The sequence below is a fragment of the Lytechinus pictus genome, chromosome 3 (genome assembly GCF_037042905.1).
Source record: "Lytechinus pictus isolate F3 Inbred chromosome 3, Lp3.0, whole genome shotgun sequence".
In the NCBI taxonomy this organism is placed as follows: Eukaryota; Metazoa; Echinodermata; class Echinoidea; order Temnopleuroida; family Toxopneustidae; genus Lytechinus; species Lytechinus pictus.
Genome location: NC_087247.1, coordinates 22,647,017 through 22,666,938, shown reverse-complemented (window position 1 = coordinate 22,666,938; position 19,922 = coordinate 22,647,017). Strand labels below are relative to the sequence as shown.

Genomic DNA, 19,922 nt, shown 5'->3' with positions numbered 1-19,922 from the left:
GGGAGAATGAACTCTATGTACAAATGCATGCAGAGAATGTCATGATGAAGAGGATTGAAATATATGTATAATAGAAAAAAAATAATAACATTAGAAAAAAAAAGTTTTGTAGTATAGAACTATTGATCATTTGCATGGCAAGGGATGATATAAGTCTAAAACATACATTTGTTGTTCTTTATTTTCTACTTTTTATCTCTGAAGAGGAGAGAGAAATGAAATTATTAATGATATCGGTCTATGGGATATTATTTTTTTAGCTCTGCTGTCGTAGGCTGGTGATGTTATGTATTTGTAAAGTCAAATTGTAAAAACTTTATTAAAAGAACATCCAAATAAAAAAATGAATATGCTAATTAATGCTAAACCTACTAATGTATTTTGTTGTGTGTTAATTTTTGTCAGGGTTTCATTCATGTAAATTATCATTTCTTACCATATGACCATGAGAGAAAAAAGTGTTAGCAGAGAATGTTTGGAGATACTGTGTGTAGTGACTTCCCATAAACAAATTTTTTATTAAAAAAAAAAACTTAAACCAAATGGAAAGGGAATATATTCTTAATTTCTCAATTTTTTCTGTAATATAACTTTGACAGTCTATTTCTCTTACACATGCCAGTGTTATAAATTTGAGCTAACTTTATAACTGTTTTATTTTAAACTTGCATGGCTGTCATTAGGCTCACTTGACTACCCCAAGATGTTGTTTAGTATGTTTTTTTCAAGGTGTGACCAATGTGGTCATTTAAAATTGTCCTTCATGATAGAGCTATATATTATTGATATTTGAACCTTGTACTAAAAACAAACTTAGTATACATCAATGTGATTGTCCTTTCCCACTCCTTACAACTATTTAAATCTATTGTTTTTTATAACCTTGTTTACAGAAATAAGCTTTGAATATCGCAAGGTTATTTCCTTAGCACTATTTAAGAACTTTGTTTTTACTACTCACTTGTAGTAAAAACAACATTCTTTAAGTCAGACCATCAAAAATACCAAAACCAGTTTTGTTCAAGAAAAGCATTTTACCATCTTTCCATGAACTGTATGATATTACAGGTAGTTATCTTTATTCAAAAATTCAAATACAAGTATATGGTAATAGATAAAAGAGTAATACAAAAAATATAAATTATAACTGCAATGTACTTTGATTGGCAGAAATCCACTTGAGTGTGGTTTCCTTTCATTGCAGTATGGTGAAATAAAAAACATGATTGACCGGTGTCCCGTGGAATTAACAACATTGTTGATATGGACAGTTGGATTTGAAGGCATGATACGGCTGATTTCAACAATGTATGTCTTTTCTATTAGTCGTGTCTTTTTTTCTCCCAAATATAAACCATAAACAGAACACAGTGCACTTAGAATCACCAGTTGTAAGCGCCTTATTAATGTTACACCAGACCTGCCAACCTCTGGGAATGAAAAACTGTATTCTGTGATTAAAAAAAAATGTATTTTTCCCCAAAAAAGTGTATTTCATAATAAAATGCTTTGCGCACTCGCTCATCGCGGCGCTCAAGCTGCATGCAAGCTAAAATGCGCACTGCTCTTGCAGATGAAAAAAAAAACATTAAAACATGTGTATATCTTCACCCTGGTTTGAACAAAATGATTGAAAAAAAAACAAGTTACCTGAAATTACATTGATCTAATAACCATATTTGTGCACGTTTTATGAAATAGAGACATATAGAGAATATTTTTCTCAATAAATTACGATTTAGTTTTAAAAAAAAAAAAAAAAGTATTTTTCAAAGAAAAAACATACTGCCGTATTTTGGTTGCAAAAACGTACTTAATACGGCTAAAACGTACTGGTTGGCAGGTCTGTTACACCAATGCAACTGTGAGAACAAAACCATATACTTTTAATTAAAATCAGCAAGGATACTTTTCCTTCAGTATTGTTTACAGCAATATCAGTAGCCAGTAGTGACCATTAGTACATTGAATATTTACTTTTGCAACTTGAGGCATATATTAAACATGCAAGTAAGTTCAGGACTGGTATGATCATTTAAATTGACCTTAATGCATATGAAGTATGGTTAGTAAGCAACAACTGGCCGGACCTTTTTTTTGCACAAGAAACACATTGGAAAATAATGCGTACATTTGTACGAGGTACCTTAGGCTTGGACTTGTAGAACAGATGAGTGACTGACATGAAAGGGGTATTTGTCATTATTAAGTACGTTATAGTGGTGCAATAAAAGCATATTGGTCTGTACGAAGATTCCCCATTGGCTTTCATAGCTCAAACAAAACTTTTTGTGCAATATTATACAAATACACACATTTATGAGTGTGTTATGGTGATGAAGCATACTCTAGGGCATTTGCAATATGTGAAAGCACAAGGCACTTGGATGGAGTGCTTTTGCATATTATTGCAAATACTAGAGAGATGCTTGCATTGCCACTAATTCAACAAATATAGAAAATGTGTATTATTTGTTTTATAAAATGGGTCAGCAGTATGAATTTGCAGTGGAAAGGTTGTTCTGTTTGTTCAAATCTCTTTAAATTTTCGAGGATCGCAGAGATAGAGGTCAAAACTGCTTTCTATTATGAAATGACAAATTTATCTAGGTAAACGCGCCTTAAAGGTCAAATCCACCCCAGAAAAATGTTGATTTGAATAAATAAAGAAAAATCAAACTAGCATAATGCTGAAAATTTCATCAAAATTGGATGTAAAATAAGAAAATTATAATTTCAAGTTTCGCTTACTTTTCACAAAACAGTGATATGCACAACTCAGTGACATGCAAATGAGACAGTCAATGATGTCCCTCACTCACTTTTGCTTTTGTTTTTTATTGTTTGAATTATACAATATTTCATTTTTTACAGATTTGACAATAAGGACCAACTTGACTGAACCATATATTTTTAAACAATGCTAATTCCACATGTTCATAGAGAAATAAATTGGTGTTTCACTTGACAATGAGGAGGAAATTAGAATATTTAATATTTCTCACAATAAAATACAAAAGAAATAGTGAGTGGATGAAGTCATCAGTCTCCTAATTTGCATACCAACCAGGATGTGCATATAACTGTTTTGTGAATTTAAGCAAAATTTTAAAATGCCATAACTTTCTTGTTATACATCCGATTTTGATAAAATTTTCTGTGTTATGCTTGTTGGATTTTTCTCTTTTAATTCAAATCAACTTTTTGTTTGGTTGGACTCGTCCTTTAAGTAAGCAGCATGTCTTTCCTTTGAAAGAACATGTATATCAGATGGCGTCTCAATTTTTACACGCTATTGGAAAAATGATGCACCCAAAATGCAGTGCTGCATAATTAATGCACAAAGCTACACAAAAAATGCACGGCTGGGAGCTTGCCTAAAATTAAAGCACCAAACACGTGACTAGAATACGCACTCACTATTGGCTACATCCTTGCACCCGTTTGATAATGTGCCATATTGCATGATCTAATGAATAATAATCATAAAGATAATATCATATTGGAAGGCTTTCTTCATGGGATACCAGTAATATTCTAGTTAGGCAAGCCAATATTGCAATATTGGATCTAACTTGTATATTTCTGGTAACTCATTCGGAACTATCAAATATGATATAAATATTTTGGAGTAAATTTCATTATTTGAGAAGGAAAACACTGGTATTAAAGGTGATACTATATTTCATTAAATATTTAATACAAACAAAGTCAAGTTAGGTATTTTATTTTTTGATTGTATTTAATCACTTTGCATTGTGTCTATGAATATCTGAACATCATTTACTGGCATAATATCCACCTATTCCAAATACTTTGGAAGACCACCATAAGGATTAACTTTAAAAAAATATATCACATCACCCAGATTTGTCGCTATGCTTCCTGATGAAACCACTGTAATTCACCAATTATTTTCATAACTTGGGTTACCATATGGATCAAAGCATAAAGCAAACCACCAAACAATTTTTGTTACAGCAAAGAACCAATTCATAATGCAGATGGTTGAAGATCTAAGTACAAGGTTACCCGTCATTTTTTGTATCATTATTATTTCATCTACACCAATACCATGAAAATTACAATGAACAGGGATATGTTAAACATATTGATGATTGATAATACTGCTCTGTATAAAATATATATCTAACTCTTACCCTGTGCTAACATAAATATAAATTGTACCAAAGTAATACCTTTTTAATATTATACTTACATGACTAGCCTATTGCCCAGTTTTTAAGACTAGAGCAATATAGTTCTTTCTGTTATAGGGAACATTTTTGCTATTCTCCTATGAAAGTGCCAGATAATATATGAGCTGCATAGAGCTAGACCACACAGGTTGTGAGGTCCAGTGGTAATAGCATTGGACTCATAATCGCAAGGTTGTGAGTTCGAATCCCCACTCTGCCATTGTCTCCACTTTGATAAAAAGACCCCAGAGTAATATCTGTCGTCTATTACGGTCAGCCACTATGACTGATTAACGTAGACGTAAATAGTTTCCTATAGGTAATTGGTTATATACCAGCTTGACGTTTACCAGCAAAAAGCTGTCCTGCCAAGTTCCTACGGGAGTTACCATAAACAGAAACAGAACAGAAAATGTAAGATTCAAGGCTATTATTAGAAGCATATGACAGCCCATCCGTTCCTTTGATTTTATTGACCCAGGTATGAAATTCTTGCTAACAAGCATATCTTGTGTGCACAATACTGCACATTTGCCCTTTTAAAAATGCTTAGAGTAGAACATGGCAGCATATTGCCCATTCCAAACTCGAATTCATAGTGGTGTGCTATAAATACAGCTTTTTAATTTGGAGCCAATACCCCTTGTACAGGTAATGACTGAAAATATAAATCTCCACAAGAGCATTTCATCAACATTTGTCGTCCGGCAAGTTGTTAGATCTGACCAATTTCCTTAATTTTGATTGGCTGAGAAGCATACTTCATATGGGAGCTTGCTAATAAAGTATACTTTGTGGGATAAAACATCTGACAAGTTCTCTCTTGAAGCACTCCACTGGGAATTAATACCACATATCACAAAAAAAATTATTAACTCGTTAACTTCACTTTTCAGAAAAATCATGCAAACTCTTCTGTACATAATGCAAATCAACTTTGAACAAGGATTCTTGAATAACTACATTCATCACCATCACGTGATTAAATACATATCTCATTCTTTATACATAAAAATATCAACAACAAAAATATGAACAATTTCTCTCAGGATGAAACCTCACACATAAATTTTTAGTATTTTGCAGCATTTTTCAATGATAAAGCTGTTCATTACCCAATAGTAAATTACCTCATTCATGATGACGTGGTAGGGGTGATCAGACCGTGTAGATCAATCTTTAGTAAAATCAGTTCCTTGATATTTGGTAGTAACACACCTACAATGTTCTCTGTAACAAACAGACCATCATCCTATGACCTCAGGTACCTGACCATAGATTTTTATATTCATATACATGTATCCCGATTTGCTTGGCATAATCCATACAAAAACAAAAATAGGAAACACTGAAATCATCTGTAACCAGAGGTTTCCTCCTATTCTGATATGAATTACAGGGCACAGGATTCTTAGGCTCGTATTCTCATGTCTGTTATAACTTTAATAGACCATGGTCTATGAAGTCAGGGTAAAAATTATGAGAAGCTAAAATAATTTAAAGAGTTAATTACATTGCATCCTTCTTTATTCAAATTATATTCTTAGAGACCTGGGTTATATTTGGCTATCCAAAGCTTAATTACAACTTTAGATTAGAGAATGGGCCTCTAATAACTCTATGCTGTAACAGAACCTACATCTCTTCAGTAACTTACCTGTTTTCTAACCCACTTTCTTATCTCCCAATCAGGGTAACATTTTATGAAGCTTCTTGTTAAGTGAATTTCCCTGACAAATCTGCACTCAGCCAATCAGCTGCAAGGATTTCAGTAGCTTCGAACAGTTGCAATTAAATACATGTCAAATTCTTTCATGGAAAGCCCCCCAGACCTGAACATTTTTTTAGATACAAGGTTTCCCAAAGATGAAAGAAGACTCACTAGCTTGTGAAGAAAGGGAAAATGACTCAATTCTTGTTTTTGCTACAAACTTGAGTACTTTATCTCTGTACACTATATTATTCACATGAATCAATACTACTCATGTACATGAATGAAAGTACAAACAATCCAAAAGGGTACATCTTGAAAATTCATTTATTGCATTGTTTCCTTCACATAATATTCTTCTATTTCAGAATCAAGATTTGATACAAATTTATTTATCATTTCATGATAAAAAGAGACTGCTATTAACACCATATCTAAAACCTATTAGTAATCACAAATTTCCTGGCTTTGTCTTAAAATATAGTTTAATAGCCATAATTTTAAACATAAATAATCTTTTTTACTAAAGTGTTGAGCAAGACCATTGTCAAACAATGTTTAACTCATAATTTAACATTTTATTTTGTGGTTTCTAACATTGTTTAAGGAATGTTTCTGATTGAATAACGTGATTCTTGAATGACTTATCATTCATTTTTGCTGCAAAAAGGTGAGAGATCACTTTCAACTGAAACAAAGAAGCAGCTTGACTAGACTTCACTTCTTTCTAGTGTGCAGGCGGGTGATATCTGTTTCATGCAATTACCCGTATTAATATAGTATCCTTCATTGTTTATGGGCACCATTTACAAATCCAGAATAATCTCTAGAAAGTTTCTCCCAAAATAAAACTGCTTTACAAGAAAGACAGAATAACTCCCTTAGGCTCATGTTATATGACTTAATGAGGGCAGCAGTGCAGGCGTGAATGTCAGGGGGATCAGAGTATAAGTTCTTGTTTGCCAAGCGGACTAAAATGACCTGTGACAATATTTTCACCGACTCCTTCTATCGTTGCTGGTGACCATTTGGGGGTGTGGTCCTTATCGATGAGTACAGCTCGCACTCCCTCGTAGAAATCATGCCCTCTCTGGAGATGGAAAAAAAAATTACACATCCCAATTATTTAACACAACCAGCATCTGTGTATATTCAATTTATCATATATATTTGTCAAATAATAGGAGAAAACCACGAAACATATGTCAGGTAGATATTTCGCAAAAGAGTCAATCATAAATTCTAATCCACAATCTGTATTTCTAAAGGCATGATTATGATTTTATGTTATTCTTCATTTCCATTTCCTCAATATTCAAACCTCGCGACATAATCATGGATGGTATCTAATCAAAATTACAGCAAGTCAAATCCTTTTTTTACCTTTTATCTCATCTTGGTTTAATACTTTTTCAACTGTGTTTTTTCAGACCAAGTTTCTACTCTACATTAAATTGTCACTTGGTCTACACCCACTTTGTCTACTCTCATCAGGGGCCCGTAACACAAAGGTTAGCGATTAATCGTACGCTTGATTTTTACGATTGATTGTACATTGTAGTCAATGGAATAAGTCATAAAAAAATGTTCTACGATCATTACTAAGCTTTGTGTTACGGGCCCCAGACATGGTTTCTACAATCAGTTTGTCTACTTGCCATTTGGTCTAATTGCCAATGAGTTACTTGTTTAACACTATGCTATACCTATTTAATCTTATATCCCCTTGATCTAACACCACTTAGTCTATATGATTAAATCAAACTGTTTATGAAACACAAATTTATTGACAAAATTAGACCATCTGGGCGCATGATTCATATTTTGGACCAAACAGGAATAAGACCAAATGTTATGGGCACTCCTACTTGATATCAAACCAAGGTCACTGGATTACGACCCCAATGCTCCTACCACCTAATGTGCCCCCATATAATCAATATTAGTGGTCACTAAAGGCGGATGGCTGCTATAGGAAGGTGGCCGGTAATACAGGTTTGATTGTATGTGTTATAATGAGCGATACTTATACTATCTTAAACTATTCTTAATCATTACTTACAATGCATCCTTCTGCAATTCTATATTCCATTGAGAGGCAGTTTCCCAATGTCAATTTGCCGCCTTCTAATAGCTGACGCAAGGTGATTTTCATAGAGGTAGGCGACATCTTTTTAAGAGTCTGCAAAAACAAAGAATTCAACAAGATTAAGAAATACTTCTTAACCCAGGATATAGAAAAATATATAAAGCATGAGACAGAAGAGATAAAGCAATTTCTCAAATATGGGATGAGACAAGTTAATAAAGGTTGCAGAGACAACTTAAATGGGCAACAACAACAAAGGAAATTCTAAGCTTTTTTTAATTGAAGTGGGCTACTATTCTACAGGTCAGAAATTAAAGCAACAGGTCACAACAGAACTAGTCTTGTGTTATTCTTCTTACAATAGCTGAATTCCTAAAATATATATTGAGCTATTAAAGAAGCTTTGATATCACATATAGAGAAAAGTGTTTTTGTTTCCCTATTTAAGAATAGACAGAAAATATATGTATCTATAATTCATGTAATCATGGCTATAATTTTTAAGGCGTATACAAATCATAGTCACAAATCTAGATACTTTTTTATGGGGGGAGGGGGTCCCAAAGTTCATGATAAACCCCAGCATTTGAGCACTGTAGCTTTTGCAAATCCATTGTGAATAATTAATTGGTGAAGGCAAACAGACAGCTTGGCACTGTTATGTTCAATATCTGAAAATGGAGAGTTTCATAATGTGTAGCAAGGAACAGCCCCCCTGACCATGAGTGTCAACATAGTTGAGGCAACCTGTTCAATACAAATAAAACCATAAGATTTCACTTGATACATTCAGCCACTGAAAAGGACTACCCAAACTTTGTTGGAAGATAATTTCATCTATTAAGACATACCTCAAGTTGTTTAATAGCCCATTCTGATCCATCTTGCTCAAGGTTCTGGAGTATAGCTTCTACAGTATCAGCATCAAATAGCCTGTCTATGCTTTGTTTATGAGGTGCCAAAGAGAATGGTTTGTCCACATCTATCGTACACTGTAATTGTGTAACAGAGACAGATAAATGAAAATCATGCATTTGATTTATTGTGTTAAAGGCATAACACTAAACAGTCTAAATCATTTAATAATACAGGTAGAAATTGAATGACAATTTGCACAGGTATGCAGTGATCGATTAATGCAAAGTCAGATTAGATGTAAAATGTCTTATTTGGCCTAAGGTGGTCATGGGGATATTTAAAAATAAAAGTTTCATCTTGAATTTTTCAAACAATTTTCAATTCAAATATAGCATGGTATTCACCTGTGGTATTGTAATTTCTACATCAACATTGTGTTAAAACTATTATACTTTGTTAATCAAAACAATGTTCTAATCATTAAGAATGCAAAACAAATTAAACCTCACCTGTTCATGAAATTTATTAAGAACTTCTTGAACCTGCGCATGTTGAGCTGATTGTAGACTACACAGTTCTTGCTCCAATTCTGGTAACTAAAACAAGATAAACATGCTGATTGGTGCTACAACAAATCACCATGATTCTGATATTATTTTATTAAAATTTCTTTGTATTTTTTTCTAAAATTTGTTTATATTCAGATTCAGGATTCTAGTTTTGATATAACAAAACATCAGACTTTGCTTCAGGGTGCATTTTTTTTAAGCACCTTACATGAAACAAAGATAAAATAATTCTTATGTGAAAACATAATTTGATTCAAGGCCAAGGCCGCCATTGAAGAGCCACATGTGCACTTATTGTAATCGTGAAGTACCTTCTGAAAATAACACATCTTTCCTCTTTTTGAAAAAAAAAATACTAAAATACTATTATTTTTGCTTATTCCAATGATAGTAATAGTGATCTGTTCACGATATATTTTGAGAAATCTGTACTACATGTCCTCTTATGACAAGTACACAAATACCAATAGACTTGATGAAAGAGAAACATGTACAAAGTATTAATGGGAAAGTTGTTCAAGGGTAACATCACACATATTCGGTTCATTGCCAATGTGAGGATTTTTATAGCATTAGTGACCTGAACATTTAAATGCTCATAACTTTCCTAGTATACATTCAAATTTTCTGTAACTTCCATTGACCTATTTCTTTTTAAAAAATCAACTGGTTTAAAGGGTTTCACTTCCCTTTACAGCAACGGGCAAATAAAGTTGCTGTAAAATTTTGCATGCGAAAAAGATCACTAAAAAGACAAAGGAAATGACTGTTGTTATGCTACTTTCCAAGAAACTTCTATCAATAGATGGAATTTGTAGATTATAATGACAGAGGAAAAATGTCATCAACTATTAGACTTTCCAATTTTACCTTTCATGTTTAATGTAATACTATATTTTAATATTCAAGCATAATCAGGTCCTTTCAGACAAAAATTACCCAACCACTTAATAATTCTTACTCTTTGAGCTTCTACAAAGTGTGTAGCTACTCCAGCGTGCAGGACATCGCGACCTTTTAACCTGTAGCCAGTTAAAGCCAAGTAGATACCGAGTTTCCCATCAAGCCTTGGTAAGAAGTAACCACCTCCTACATCAGGGAAGAGTCCTATAGCAGTCTCTGGCATGGCAAAGAGTGTCTTCTCTGTTGCTACTCTGTACCTTCCATGGACGGAAAGACCTACACCCTTTAAAACAATTTATGTTTAAAATTATATATGGAATAATAGTGAATTCATTTTTTCATAATTTTTTTTTCTAAATAAAGTCCACACATAGTTACCAAGGATGTACATAGCATTTCCATTTATTTGATTGCAGGATAAAGAGCACTATTTATGCCTTGCTCACGGGCAGAAGTACCTTGGTCGGGGGTCGAACCCTGGTCTTTCATGTTTCTCGTCAGGAGCCTTAGACCACCTGTCCACAGTACCTCCATAATGAATTTATTATGTTGATTGAGAACATATCACAAATTCCTTAAAGCAAAGTACATTTACTTGAAGAAAAAAAAATTACGAAGACCACAGCAATACCCTTTACCAAAGTTATCACTTTATTTGATTTTCTATTTGCTACTTTCAATATTTGTTATCTTTCTCATCTTGACGATTGGAAGGCTAATGTAATGAGTTTTCCATGAGTAACTGAATTCAATCCAAACAATAAATCAATATGACGTACCCCTCCCATGGTAATGCCATGGATAAATGCTATGTATGGTTTCTTCATGGTTCCGATGGTGTAGTTCAATACATATTCATTCTTGAAGAAATCCCCTGCCTGAGGGTCTCCTGACTTGCCTGCTTCTGTTACAGCTGGAATTGAGGGGGAAAAATGAAAAATCATCATTACTTCTTCACCCTCACAGTCCGGGAGAAGGGGGGGGGGGGCATTATGGCCCCTCACCATTTAAAAAAAATGAATACCTAATTATGTTTAAGGTTCGAGTCGATTTCCGATGCCCAGGTACGCAGTTACAAAATCAAGCAACATAATGCAAGCGCATGTCAGACCTGAAATGACTTCATTATTTCACTTATTACTGATTAAAAATTAACTTTGCATTGTTTATGATGGGAAGGAAAAGTATCACTGACAATCTTAACTAAAAAAAAACCTTAAAAAGAAGAAATTTCTAAACAATTAAATAAGTAAGAAAACATTTCACACAAATAATATATATGGCAAAAGAAGCTGCTGAAAACTGCTTATCTAATAAAAGAGAGCCAAAGGAGTAAATTAGAAAGTCAAAAGGGGCCTAAGCTTTCGATCCTAGCAGACTCTTCGTCGGAGGCAAAATGGTCATTTTGCCTCCAACGAAGATTCATTTTGCCTCCGACGAAGATTCTGCTAGGATCGAAAGCTTAGGCCCCTTTTGACTTTCTAAATAATATATATATTGGATTTTATTGCAATAAAAACTATCAAAATACAATCACAAGCAGTCAAAGACTGAAATGTGTGACTGTTTACATGTACAAATAGAAACATAACAAAATATAAACATTATAAATAAATATTTAAATACAATACAGATTCATACAGATGGAAAAGAAATGTATTATATGTAAATACCAAAAGCCAAATGATAATTAATGATATCCTATTTCATCAGAATCCAACATCAAACTACAGTATTAAAATTACCTTTGATATCACCTCCTGCACAGAAAGCTTTGTCTCCAGAACCCTTTATGATAACAACTGATGTAGAAGGATCTTCACACCATTCCTAAACAAATAGATTAACAAATCCAAATAAAAACAAAGCATGAAAAGGCTTATTCATTTCACAAATACCTGCAATTATGCTGAATTATTTCTGAACCTATCTACGTCGCAAACACACACGTAAGTAGTTTATAGAGTATTCTACATCCTCATCATGTCAGTTTGATATAGGCCTACACACACAAATATCATGCAAGCCTTCAAATTAAATTACATAAATAAAATCATGAAGGAAAATTCCAAAAGGGTTAAATGAACACATCAATGGATTGACTAGGGCTGCGTTTATGCGACCTCAAGCCAGAATCATGATTTGAATCATGATTCGAATCATGATTCAAAACACAAACATGAATCACAATATCACAGAATCAGCGTTTAGACGACCTTCATTCCAATGCTGTTTCTCCTCAGATTCGGGCCAATCCAGTGCGCATCACTAGTGCACAGTTTGACAGAGGAAGTTTTTCGCACGTGTTTCGGCTCTCGAAAAATCTTTTGCTTCCAGAATTCAGTCTATACCTCATCATGTTTACGTCTATCATATAGGGTCCATAATTATGCTTCTATTCATCTTGTTAGTTTATCCAAAATGGTGTTCGGAAATGAATTTCAGCGTAGATTCAATTTAATATTGGTACTGTATACTCAACAACAACTGGGATCATTGTCTGTCCAGTTAATTCATTTACTAGAACTTGAAGTTGAAGACATGACCACAAAATGAAAAGTAGTGGACGATGCGATGACCAACACAGAACTTGAACATGACAAGAAATGCATGCGTAGTACATAATCATGTGCATACAATGAGCATGTAGAGTGCCTTGAGCTTGGCAAGAGTCAAACCGAAAGTAGCCCGACACAACAGTGAGGTCATAGAATCATGATTGTAATCACGATATCGTTTATTCGAACATTTTCGTACGTGATTCTGCAGAAACGTCTTTCCAAACGCCCCTTTTTTCGTGTTTCATGTTTGTGATTCTAATCATGATTATATTCAATTTCGACTAAACGCAATCGTGATTCTGCAGAATCATGATTTGAATCATGATTCTAGGGTAAAAAAGTGGCGGATAAACGCACCCTAGAACACTTCAAGCAAGCAATGTATAGGCCTAAAGATTACCATTCTTTTTTTTTAAATATTCTTTATTAATGACAAACTGTTGGTGATTTAGAAGGAAGGATCTCGGAACACATGACATCTACATGCTTTCCGCATGCTTCCAAAGTGAGAACAATACTTACTTTTAGCTTTGGTGTAATTTTCTTGACCATAGACAAATCAAGGGCATTGAGGGCCTTTGGTCTGTTTAGTGTAATGATACCAGTTGAATTTATCTTTTCGAAGAGAGCATCATCTTCTGAACCTGCTGCAGTTGATGACATCCTCAATTGCCTCAGGATAGCTGAAACACGCTGCAAGGATATACTGCATACACAAAGAAAGGGATGATAAAGTATGGAAATATTCATTAATTTTCTTCTAAATTGAAACATAACTGACCAATTTTTATAATATCATTATTCTTCTAACAACTCTACAAAAGGAAATACATGTAAGCAGTATCAGAGATTTGGCTTGATTTACATGAGTACGGTTTCTGAAATAAAAATAAACTAAACTGTACAGGAAAAAGAGTAAGAATAACATTTTTGACAAAAATTGTATTTTATGATATATCTTAATAACAGAAGAAAATGGATCTGCAAGCGAAATTCCAACCCACAGGGCAAAAACACATAAATTGACTCATAGACAAGATTTGACTAATATAATACTGAAGCACAAAAAGGCAATTATTTCATATATATATATAATATATTGTAATAAATCTGTTTGTTTTTTCAATTCCTTGATAATTGGCACACATGAATTTCTCATTGAATACATGTGCCTGTAAATTGTACTGCAGCTACATGTAAAACAGAAATAGTTCCATGAACCCAGAGATGTTGACGGATTGAATGAGTTAAGTCATGACACATAAACCACTATGACCTTTTAACCCTGAATAACAAGCTATCCCCTATCACACACTCACTCTCTCTTGGAGTGGATAAAGCATAGGATTCGTACACATCATTACAATACTGAGTTGAATACTGAGTTGAATGGATTGCCTTTTTACAACACTTTTGAGCAGACCTTTAACTAAAATGTTATATTAACTTTGGTATGACAAGTCCTGAATCCAGAACTTTGCCAAAAGATAGATCAGGATTTGCATACCTTTCAAGTGTACAGTACCAAACTACCAATCACTTTATTAAATTCAATCAATTTGAAATATCAAAATCCTCACCTCTTGTCAAGATCCATTTTGCAAATGTTAAATTTCTGATCAAATATCAGTGGAATATCTCGTCAAGAATACCATGCAGATGCAGTATGGATAATACTTCATGATTTACACTAAACAGTAAACAATTTATGACTCAAAGAATTGTGCAGTTACTGCACTATTCTTATTTAATTCCATTATTCCAATTATACTTCAATAAATTCTTAGTTCAGACTTTGATACATTATTTGAATAAGTGTGATTATCCATTCTTTCAGTTTGATACGAAAACAAGCCTAAGTTGTAAGCTCAAAGGTTAGCTCATTGATATCATCAGGAATTATATAACTACCAGTACTAAAACAAATGCAGTATGGTCATTGAGCTGATGTAAGTGTAAGATAAGTGGCTGTTTATTAAACTTACTACAATAACAAATTTGCAATTGCAAGTTAAAGCTACTGAAATCAATCAATTTTATTGTGCTGAGTCAGCAGAATTCTCTTTTTGTCAGTTGAATAAAATCACAGTCTAATATTACCAACCTGTAGCAGTTCAAGCTCAAAATCATTTTTAACTAGTCATGTTCTTGTTTTAAAATCTATCTTACCATATTACAAATGTTTTATTGACAAGTATAAAAGTGGAAGTAATTTTAGGCATGAATCTTGTTGCTTTGCCCAGTATTGCCTTGTTTTCAAAGCCCAAAACCACCCTAAGAAAATATTTATTGGAATGAATAGAAGAAAATCAAATCATGCAATTTATTAAAAATATTCCATCAAGATATTTTAAGTTAACAAAGTGTCACTTAGTTTGTTTGGTTTTTTTTTTTACTTAAAAGTGAACATGAACATGCCAGGGAATTTCCTTCATCACTTTTTTTTCCAAAGCAAAACTTGACATGCTATATATTTTTTTTTCTTTTATTTGAGTTTCCTTAGTCTACCACTCAGATTTACTCAAATCCTCTTTATATCGGGGTGGAACTGGTCTAGCTCAATCAAGTGTTTTATAAATCACAAAATTCATGATTTTAAAAAGTAAGAATCTAATTTTAAAAATGAAAACTTTATGCAACACAATCATGTTGTATGACAAAATTTGATCTGAAATATGAGTAAGGATAACGATATAAAAATGTTTTGAAAAATTCTGAAATAAATTAATATTAACATTGCTGGTTTCTGAACACAAGTTTTTCCCATCAAACCAAGACTCAAACAATCACTCTCTATGGTAGTAAACTTGTAACCTTTTGTAATATGATAAAGAACCTTGTTTTTATTGTATTATTGTCAAGTCATATTTTCAATCAAGTTTTCATTTTTCAGGTTGAATTGATATATGCTCTAGCTCTATCATGCTACACTTGTAAAGATATGTATTATTTACAAGTATTAATGTACAGTTTGATAAATATATTGGCTCTGTTGTAGCCTGAACTGCGTAATTTATGGAAAACAACTGTAGACCAGTAGAGGCACATGGCCAATATGGGAGACTCTCTCCAATATGGGAGACAATCTCCCATGTTGGAGATTTGCTTTACAAAAGAACAAAAAGAAACAACACCAACAAAAGCATGATTTTTCCACCCAAAATTTTGTCTCACTGAGGTCAGAAGCCCAACAAAAATCCTTATCAAAACAAAAGTAGACGGAGAAAAGGGGTAATTTTTCATGAGGAATCTGCTTATCACATTCTTATTTGCCACCGAGGTAATCCTTTTGCAGCAAATGCAAACATAGGAAACTGGAGACTGTCTCTGAATGTGGATACCCAAATTCTTTACAAAACTTTTCTCTGATATTGGAGATAATCTCTCTAATGGGAGAGTCTCCCATATTGACCATGTGTCTCTACTGTAGACTGTACAATAACAAATGGAAATTATAATAAATGTGGATATCGGAAAGAGTTCCATATGCACCCCCCCTGCTAGCGAGAAGCGCTGATACCGGAAGGGGTATTTTAACAATTATCAGCCGATCGTTCGACTAGTCTAGACTCACAGACCCTTTACTGACTAAATAAAGCGATGTCTATGGACAATTACACGCACTAGATCCTGCTCAAAATTTGATTGAATAAAGCCATGTTTTGGTATGTATTTCCACTCCCTCATCATATATGTTCTATATTATGGCTAGATATATTATTCTGAACCTTCTCCATGTTTTATTTTCAATTTTAGTGGGGGGTGCATATGGAACTCTTACCTGGATATCAATGAGAATTCTGTATTTAGAAATTTTTGATTTAATTATGCAATTCATCACTTTGTGTGAAAAAATTATAGGCCTAAACTTCTCAATATTCCCCACACTTTCCCTGTCCCTGGAAACACAAAACACGATCACAACATGCATACTTTACCTTCTTACACTTCTTGATGCTAGCATCCTTCCTCGATTTAAACTCAAGTTCAGTGATGAAGTGAAGTATCACTGCTCTGCTAAAATGATCTGTTCACGTTGTGCACTGTCGTCGAAACAGAAGAGGGGTTGGGTTGGTCACGGCGCCTATGTCAAGTGAGCCAACAATAAGCCAGCCAACAGCAAGCCAGCCAACAGTTCCAGCCAACAATATCGCGATATAAGATAGATCAGATACAGGATTTTGCGCAAGAAGAGAAGCGTGCATTCTTGTAGAAATCAAACAAACGGGGTCAGGGCTACACGGGCCTAATCACTAGTGGCAGGCCATAGATATTCATTCGAGCCAACCCATTGCCATTTTTTTTAATTTTGATATGGCTGATTGACAAAGTGTATGCATATGATTTTCCATCTAACACTGATTCTATTTTTGGTAATTACTGAACTTCCTTTTCCCAAATTGGGAAGAAATATCACCAATTTTGGACTGTATTTTGACTGGCGGAAGGATTAGGGCTATTTTGCTGTTTGAGGTGATGAATCTGCTCCCCCCGACGATGTCTTCAAACACGCCAATTTATTTTTAAAATGAGCCAGTCGAAGGACCCTTTTCTGGTCAGATATGGATTGCCAGATATATATCCTATCCACTGGTAGTAAACATTCGACCCCCGAATTTCATCCTTATTTTTTATGAATTTTTTAAAGTGCCAATTTAACACACGAGTCTATGGGGAATGAATTAGGCCTGTGAGACCTCAGGTGGGGTTTCCCTTCTTTCAATTTGTAAAGAAAAACAACGGGCTAGTGCTTTAGTTTTAGTAGCCCACACCCCTATATACTCGATGTTTTTTCGTATATTGAGGAGTAAATTTCAACTAAAAGTCCTCTTTATAAAATACAATTGGAAGATTGCTCCTGAAATATATTTTGGGTGTGTGTAGGGGGGTTTCCCTTCTTTCAATTTGTAAAGAAAAACAACGGGCTAGTGCTTTAGTTTTAGTAGCCCACACCCCTATATACTCGATGTTTTTTCGTATATTGAGGAGTAAATTTCAACTAAAAGTCCTCTTTATAAAATACAATTGGAAGATTGCTCCTGAAATATATTTTGGGTGTGTGTAGGGGGGTTTCCCTTCTTTCAATTTGTAAAGAAAAACAACGGGCTAGTGCTTTAGTTTTAGTAGCCCACACCCCTATATACTCGATGTTTTTTCGTATATTGAGGAGTAAATTTCAACTAAAAGTCCTCTTTATAAAATACAATTGGAAGATTGCTCCTGAAATATATTTTGGGTGTGTGTAGGGGGGTTTCCCTTCTTTCAATTTGTAAAGAAAAACAACGGGCTAGTGCTTTAGTTTTAGTAGCCCACACCCCTATATACTCGATGTTTTTTCGTATATTGAGGAGTAAATTTCAACTAAAAGTCCTCTTTATAAAATACAATTGGAAGATTGCTCCTGAAATATATTTTGGGTGTGTGTAGGGGGGTTTCCCTTCTTTCAATTTGTAAAGAAAAACAACGGGCTAGTGCTTTAGTTTTAGTAGCCCACACCCCTATATACTCGATGTTTTTTCGTATATTGAGGAGTAAATTTCAACTAAAAGTCCTCTTTATAAAATACAATTGGAAGATTGCTCCTGAAATATATTTTGGGTGTGTGTAGGGGGGTTTCCCTTCTTTCAATTTGTAAAGAAAAACAACGGGCTAGTGCTTTAGTTTTAGTAGCCCACACCCCTATATACTCGATGTTTTTTCGTATATTGAGGAGTAAATTTCAACTAAAAGTCCTCTTTATAAAATACAATTGGAAGATTGCTCCTGAAATATATTTTGGGTGTGTGTAGGGGGGTTTCCCTTCTTTCAATTTGTAAAGAAAAACAACGGGCTAGTGCTTTAGTTTTAGTAGCCCACACCCCTATATACTCGATGTTTTTTCGTATATTGAGGAGTAAATTTCAACTAAAAGTCCTCTTTATAAAATACAATTGGAAGATTGCTCCTGAAATATATTTTGGGTGTGTGTAGGGGGGTTTCCCTTCTTTCAATTTGTAAAGAAAAACAACGGGCTAGTGCTTTAGTTTTAGTAGCCCACACCCCTATATACTCGATGTTTTTTCGTATATTGAGGAGTAAATTTCAACTAAAAGTCCTCTTTATAAAATACAATTGGAAGATTGCTCCTGAAATATATTTTGGGTGTGTGTAGGGGGGTTTCCCTTCTTTCAATTTGTAAAGAAAAACAACGGGCTAGTGCTTTAGTTTTAGTAGCCCACACCCCTATATACTCGATGTTTTTTCGTATATTGAGGAGTAAATTTCAACTAAAAGTCCTCTTTATAAAATACAATTGGAAGATTGCTCCTGAAATATATTTTGGGTGTGTGTAGGGGGGTTTCCCTTCTTTCAATTTGTAAAGAAAAACAACGGGCTAGTGCTTTAGTTTTAGTAGCCCACACCCCTATATACTCGATGTTTTTTCGTATATTGAGGAGTAAATTTCAACTAAAAGTCCTCTTTATAAAATACAATTGGAAGATTGCTCCTGAAATATATTTTGGGTGTGTGTAGGGGGGTTTCCCTTCTTTCAATTTGTAAAGAAAAACAACGGGCTAGTGCTTTAGTTTTAGTAGCCCACACCCCTATATACTCGATGTTTTTTCGTATATTGAGGAGTAAATTTCAACTAAAAGTCCTCTTTATAAAATACAATTGGAAGATTGCTCCTGAAATATATTTTGGGTGTGTGTAGGGGGGTTTCCCTTCTTTCAATTTGTAAAGAAAAACAACGGGCTAGTGCTTTAGTTTTAGTAGCCCACACCCCTATATACTCGATGTTTTTTCGTATATTGAGGAGTAAATTTCAACTAAAAGTCCTCTTTATAAAATACAATTGGAAGATTGCTCCTGAAATATATTTTGGGTGTGTGTAGGGGGGTTTCCCTTCTTTCAATTTGTAAAGAAAAACAACGGGCTAGTGCTTTAGTTTTAGTAGCCCACACCCCTATATACTCGATGTTTTTTCGTATATTGAGGAGTAAATTTCAACTAAAAGTCCTCTTTATAAAATACAATTGGAAGATTGCTCCT

At 33.9% G+C, this 19,922-nt stretch overlaps 1 protein-coding gene across 2 annotated transcripts; it reads right to left on the bottom strand.

Moving 5' to 3' along the window:
• Positions 1-3,679: 3,679 nt before the first annotated feature.
• On the bottom strand, positions 3,680-17,075 carry LOC129257609 (3-hydroxyisobutyryl-CoA hydrolase, mitochondrial-like). Of its 2 annotated transcripts, none has more exons than XM_054895979.2 (9): positions 16,829-17,075; positions 13,413-13,596; positions 12,075-12,159; positions 11,109-11,242; positions 10,388-10,612; positions 9,367-9,453; positions 8,851-8,991; positions 7,973-8,092; positions 3,680-7,000 (listed from the first exon to the last, which is right to left on the bottom strand). In XM_054895979.2, the coding sequence occupies exons 1-9, from the start codon at positions 16,852-16,854 to the stop codon at positions 6,851-6,853; spliced, it is 1,152 nt and encodes a 383-aa protein (XP_054751954.1). In that variant the 5' UTR covers positions 16,855-17,075; the 3' UTR covers positions 3,680-6,850. The 2 variants fall into 2 exon arrangements, with proteins under 2 accessions (XP_054751954.1, XP_063952717.1); XM_064096647.1 differs by having other exon boundaries at positions 13,413-13,768; positions 16,807-16,972.
• Between the last annotated feature and the right edge of the window lie 2,847 nt (positions 17,076-19,922).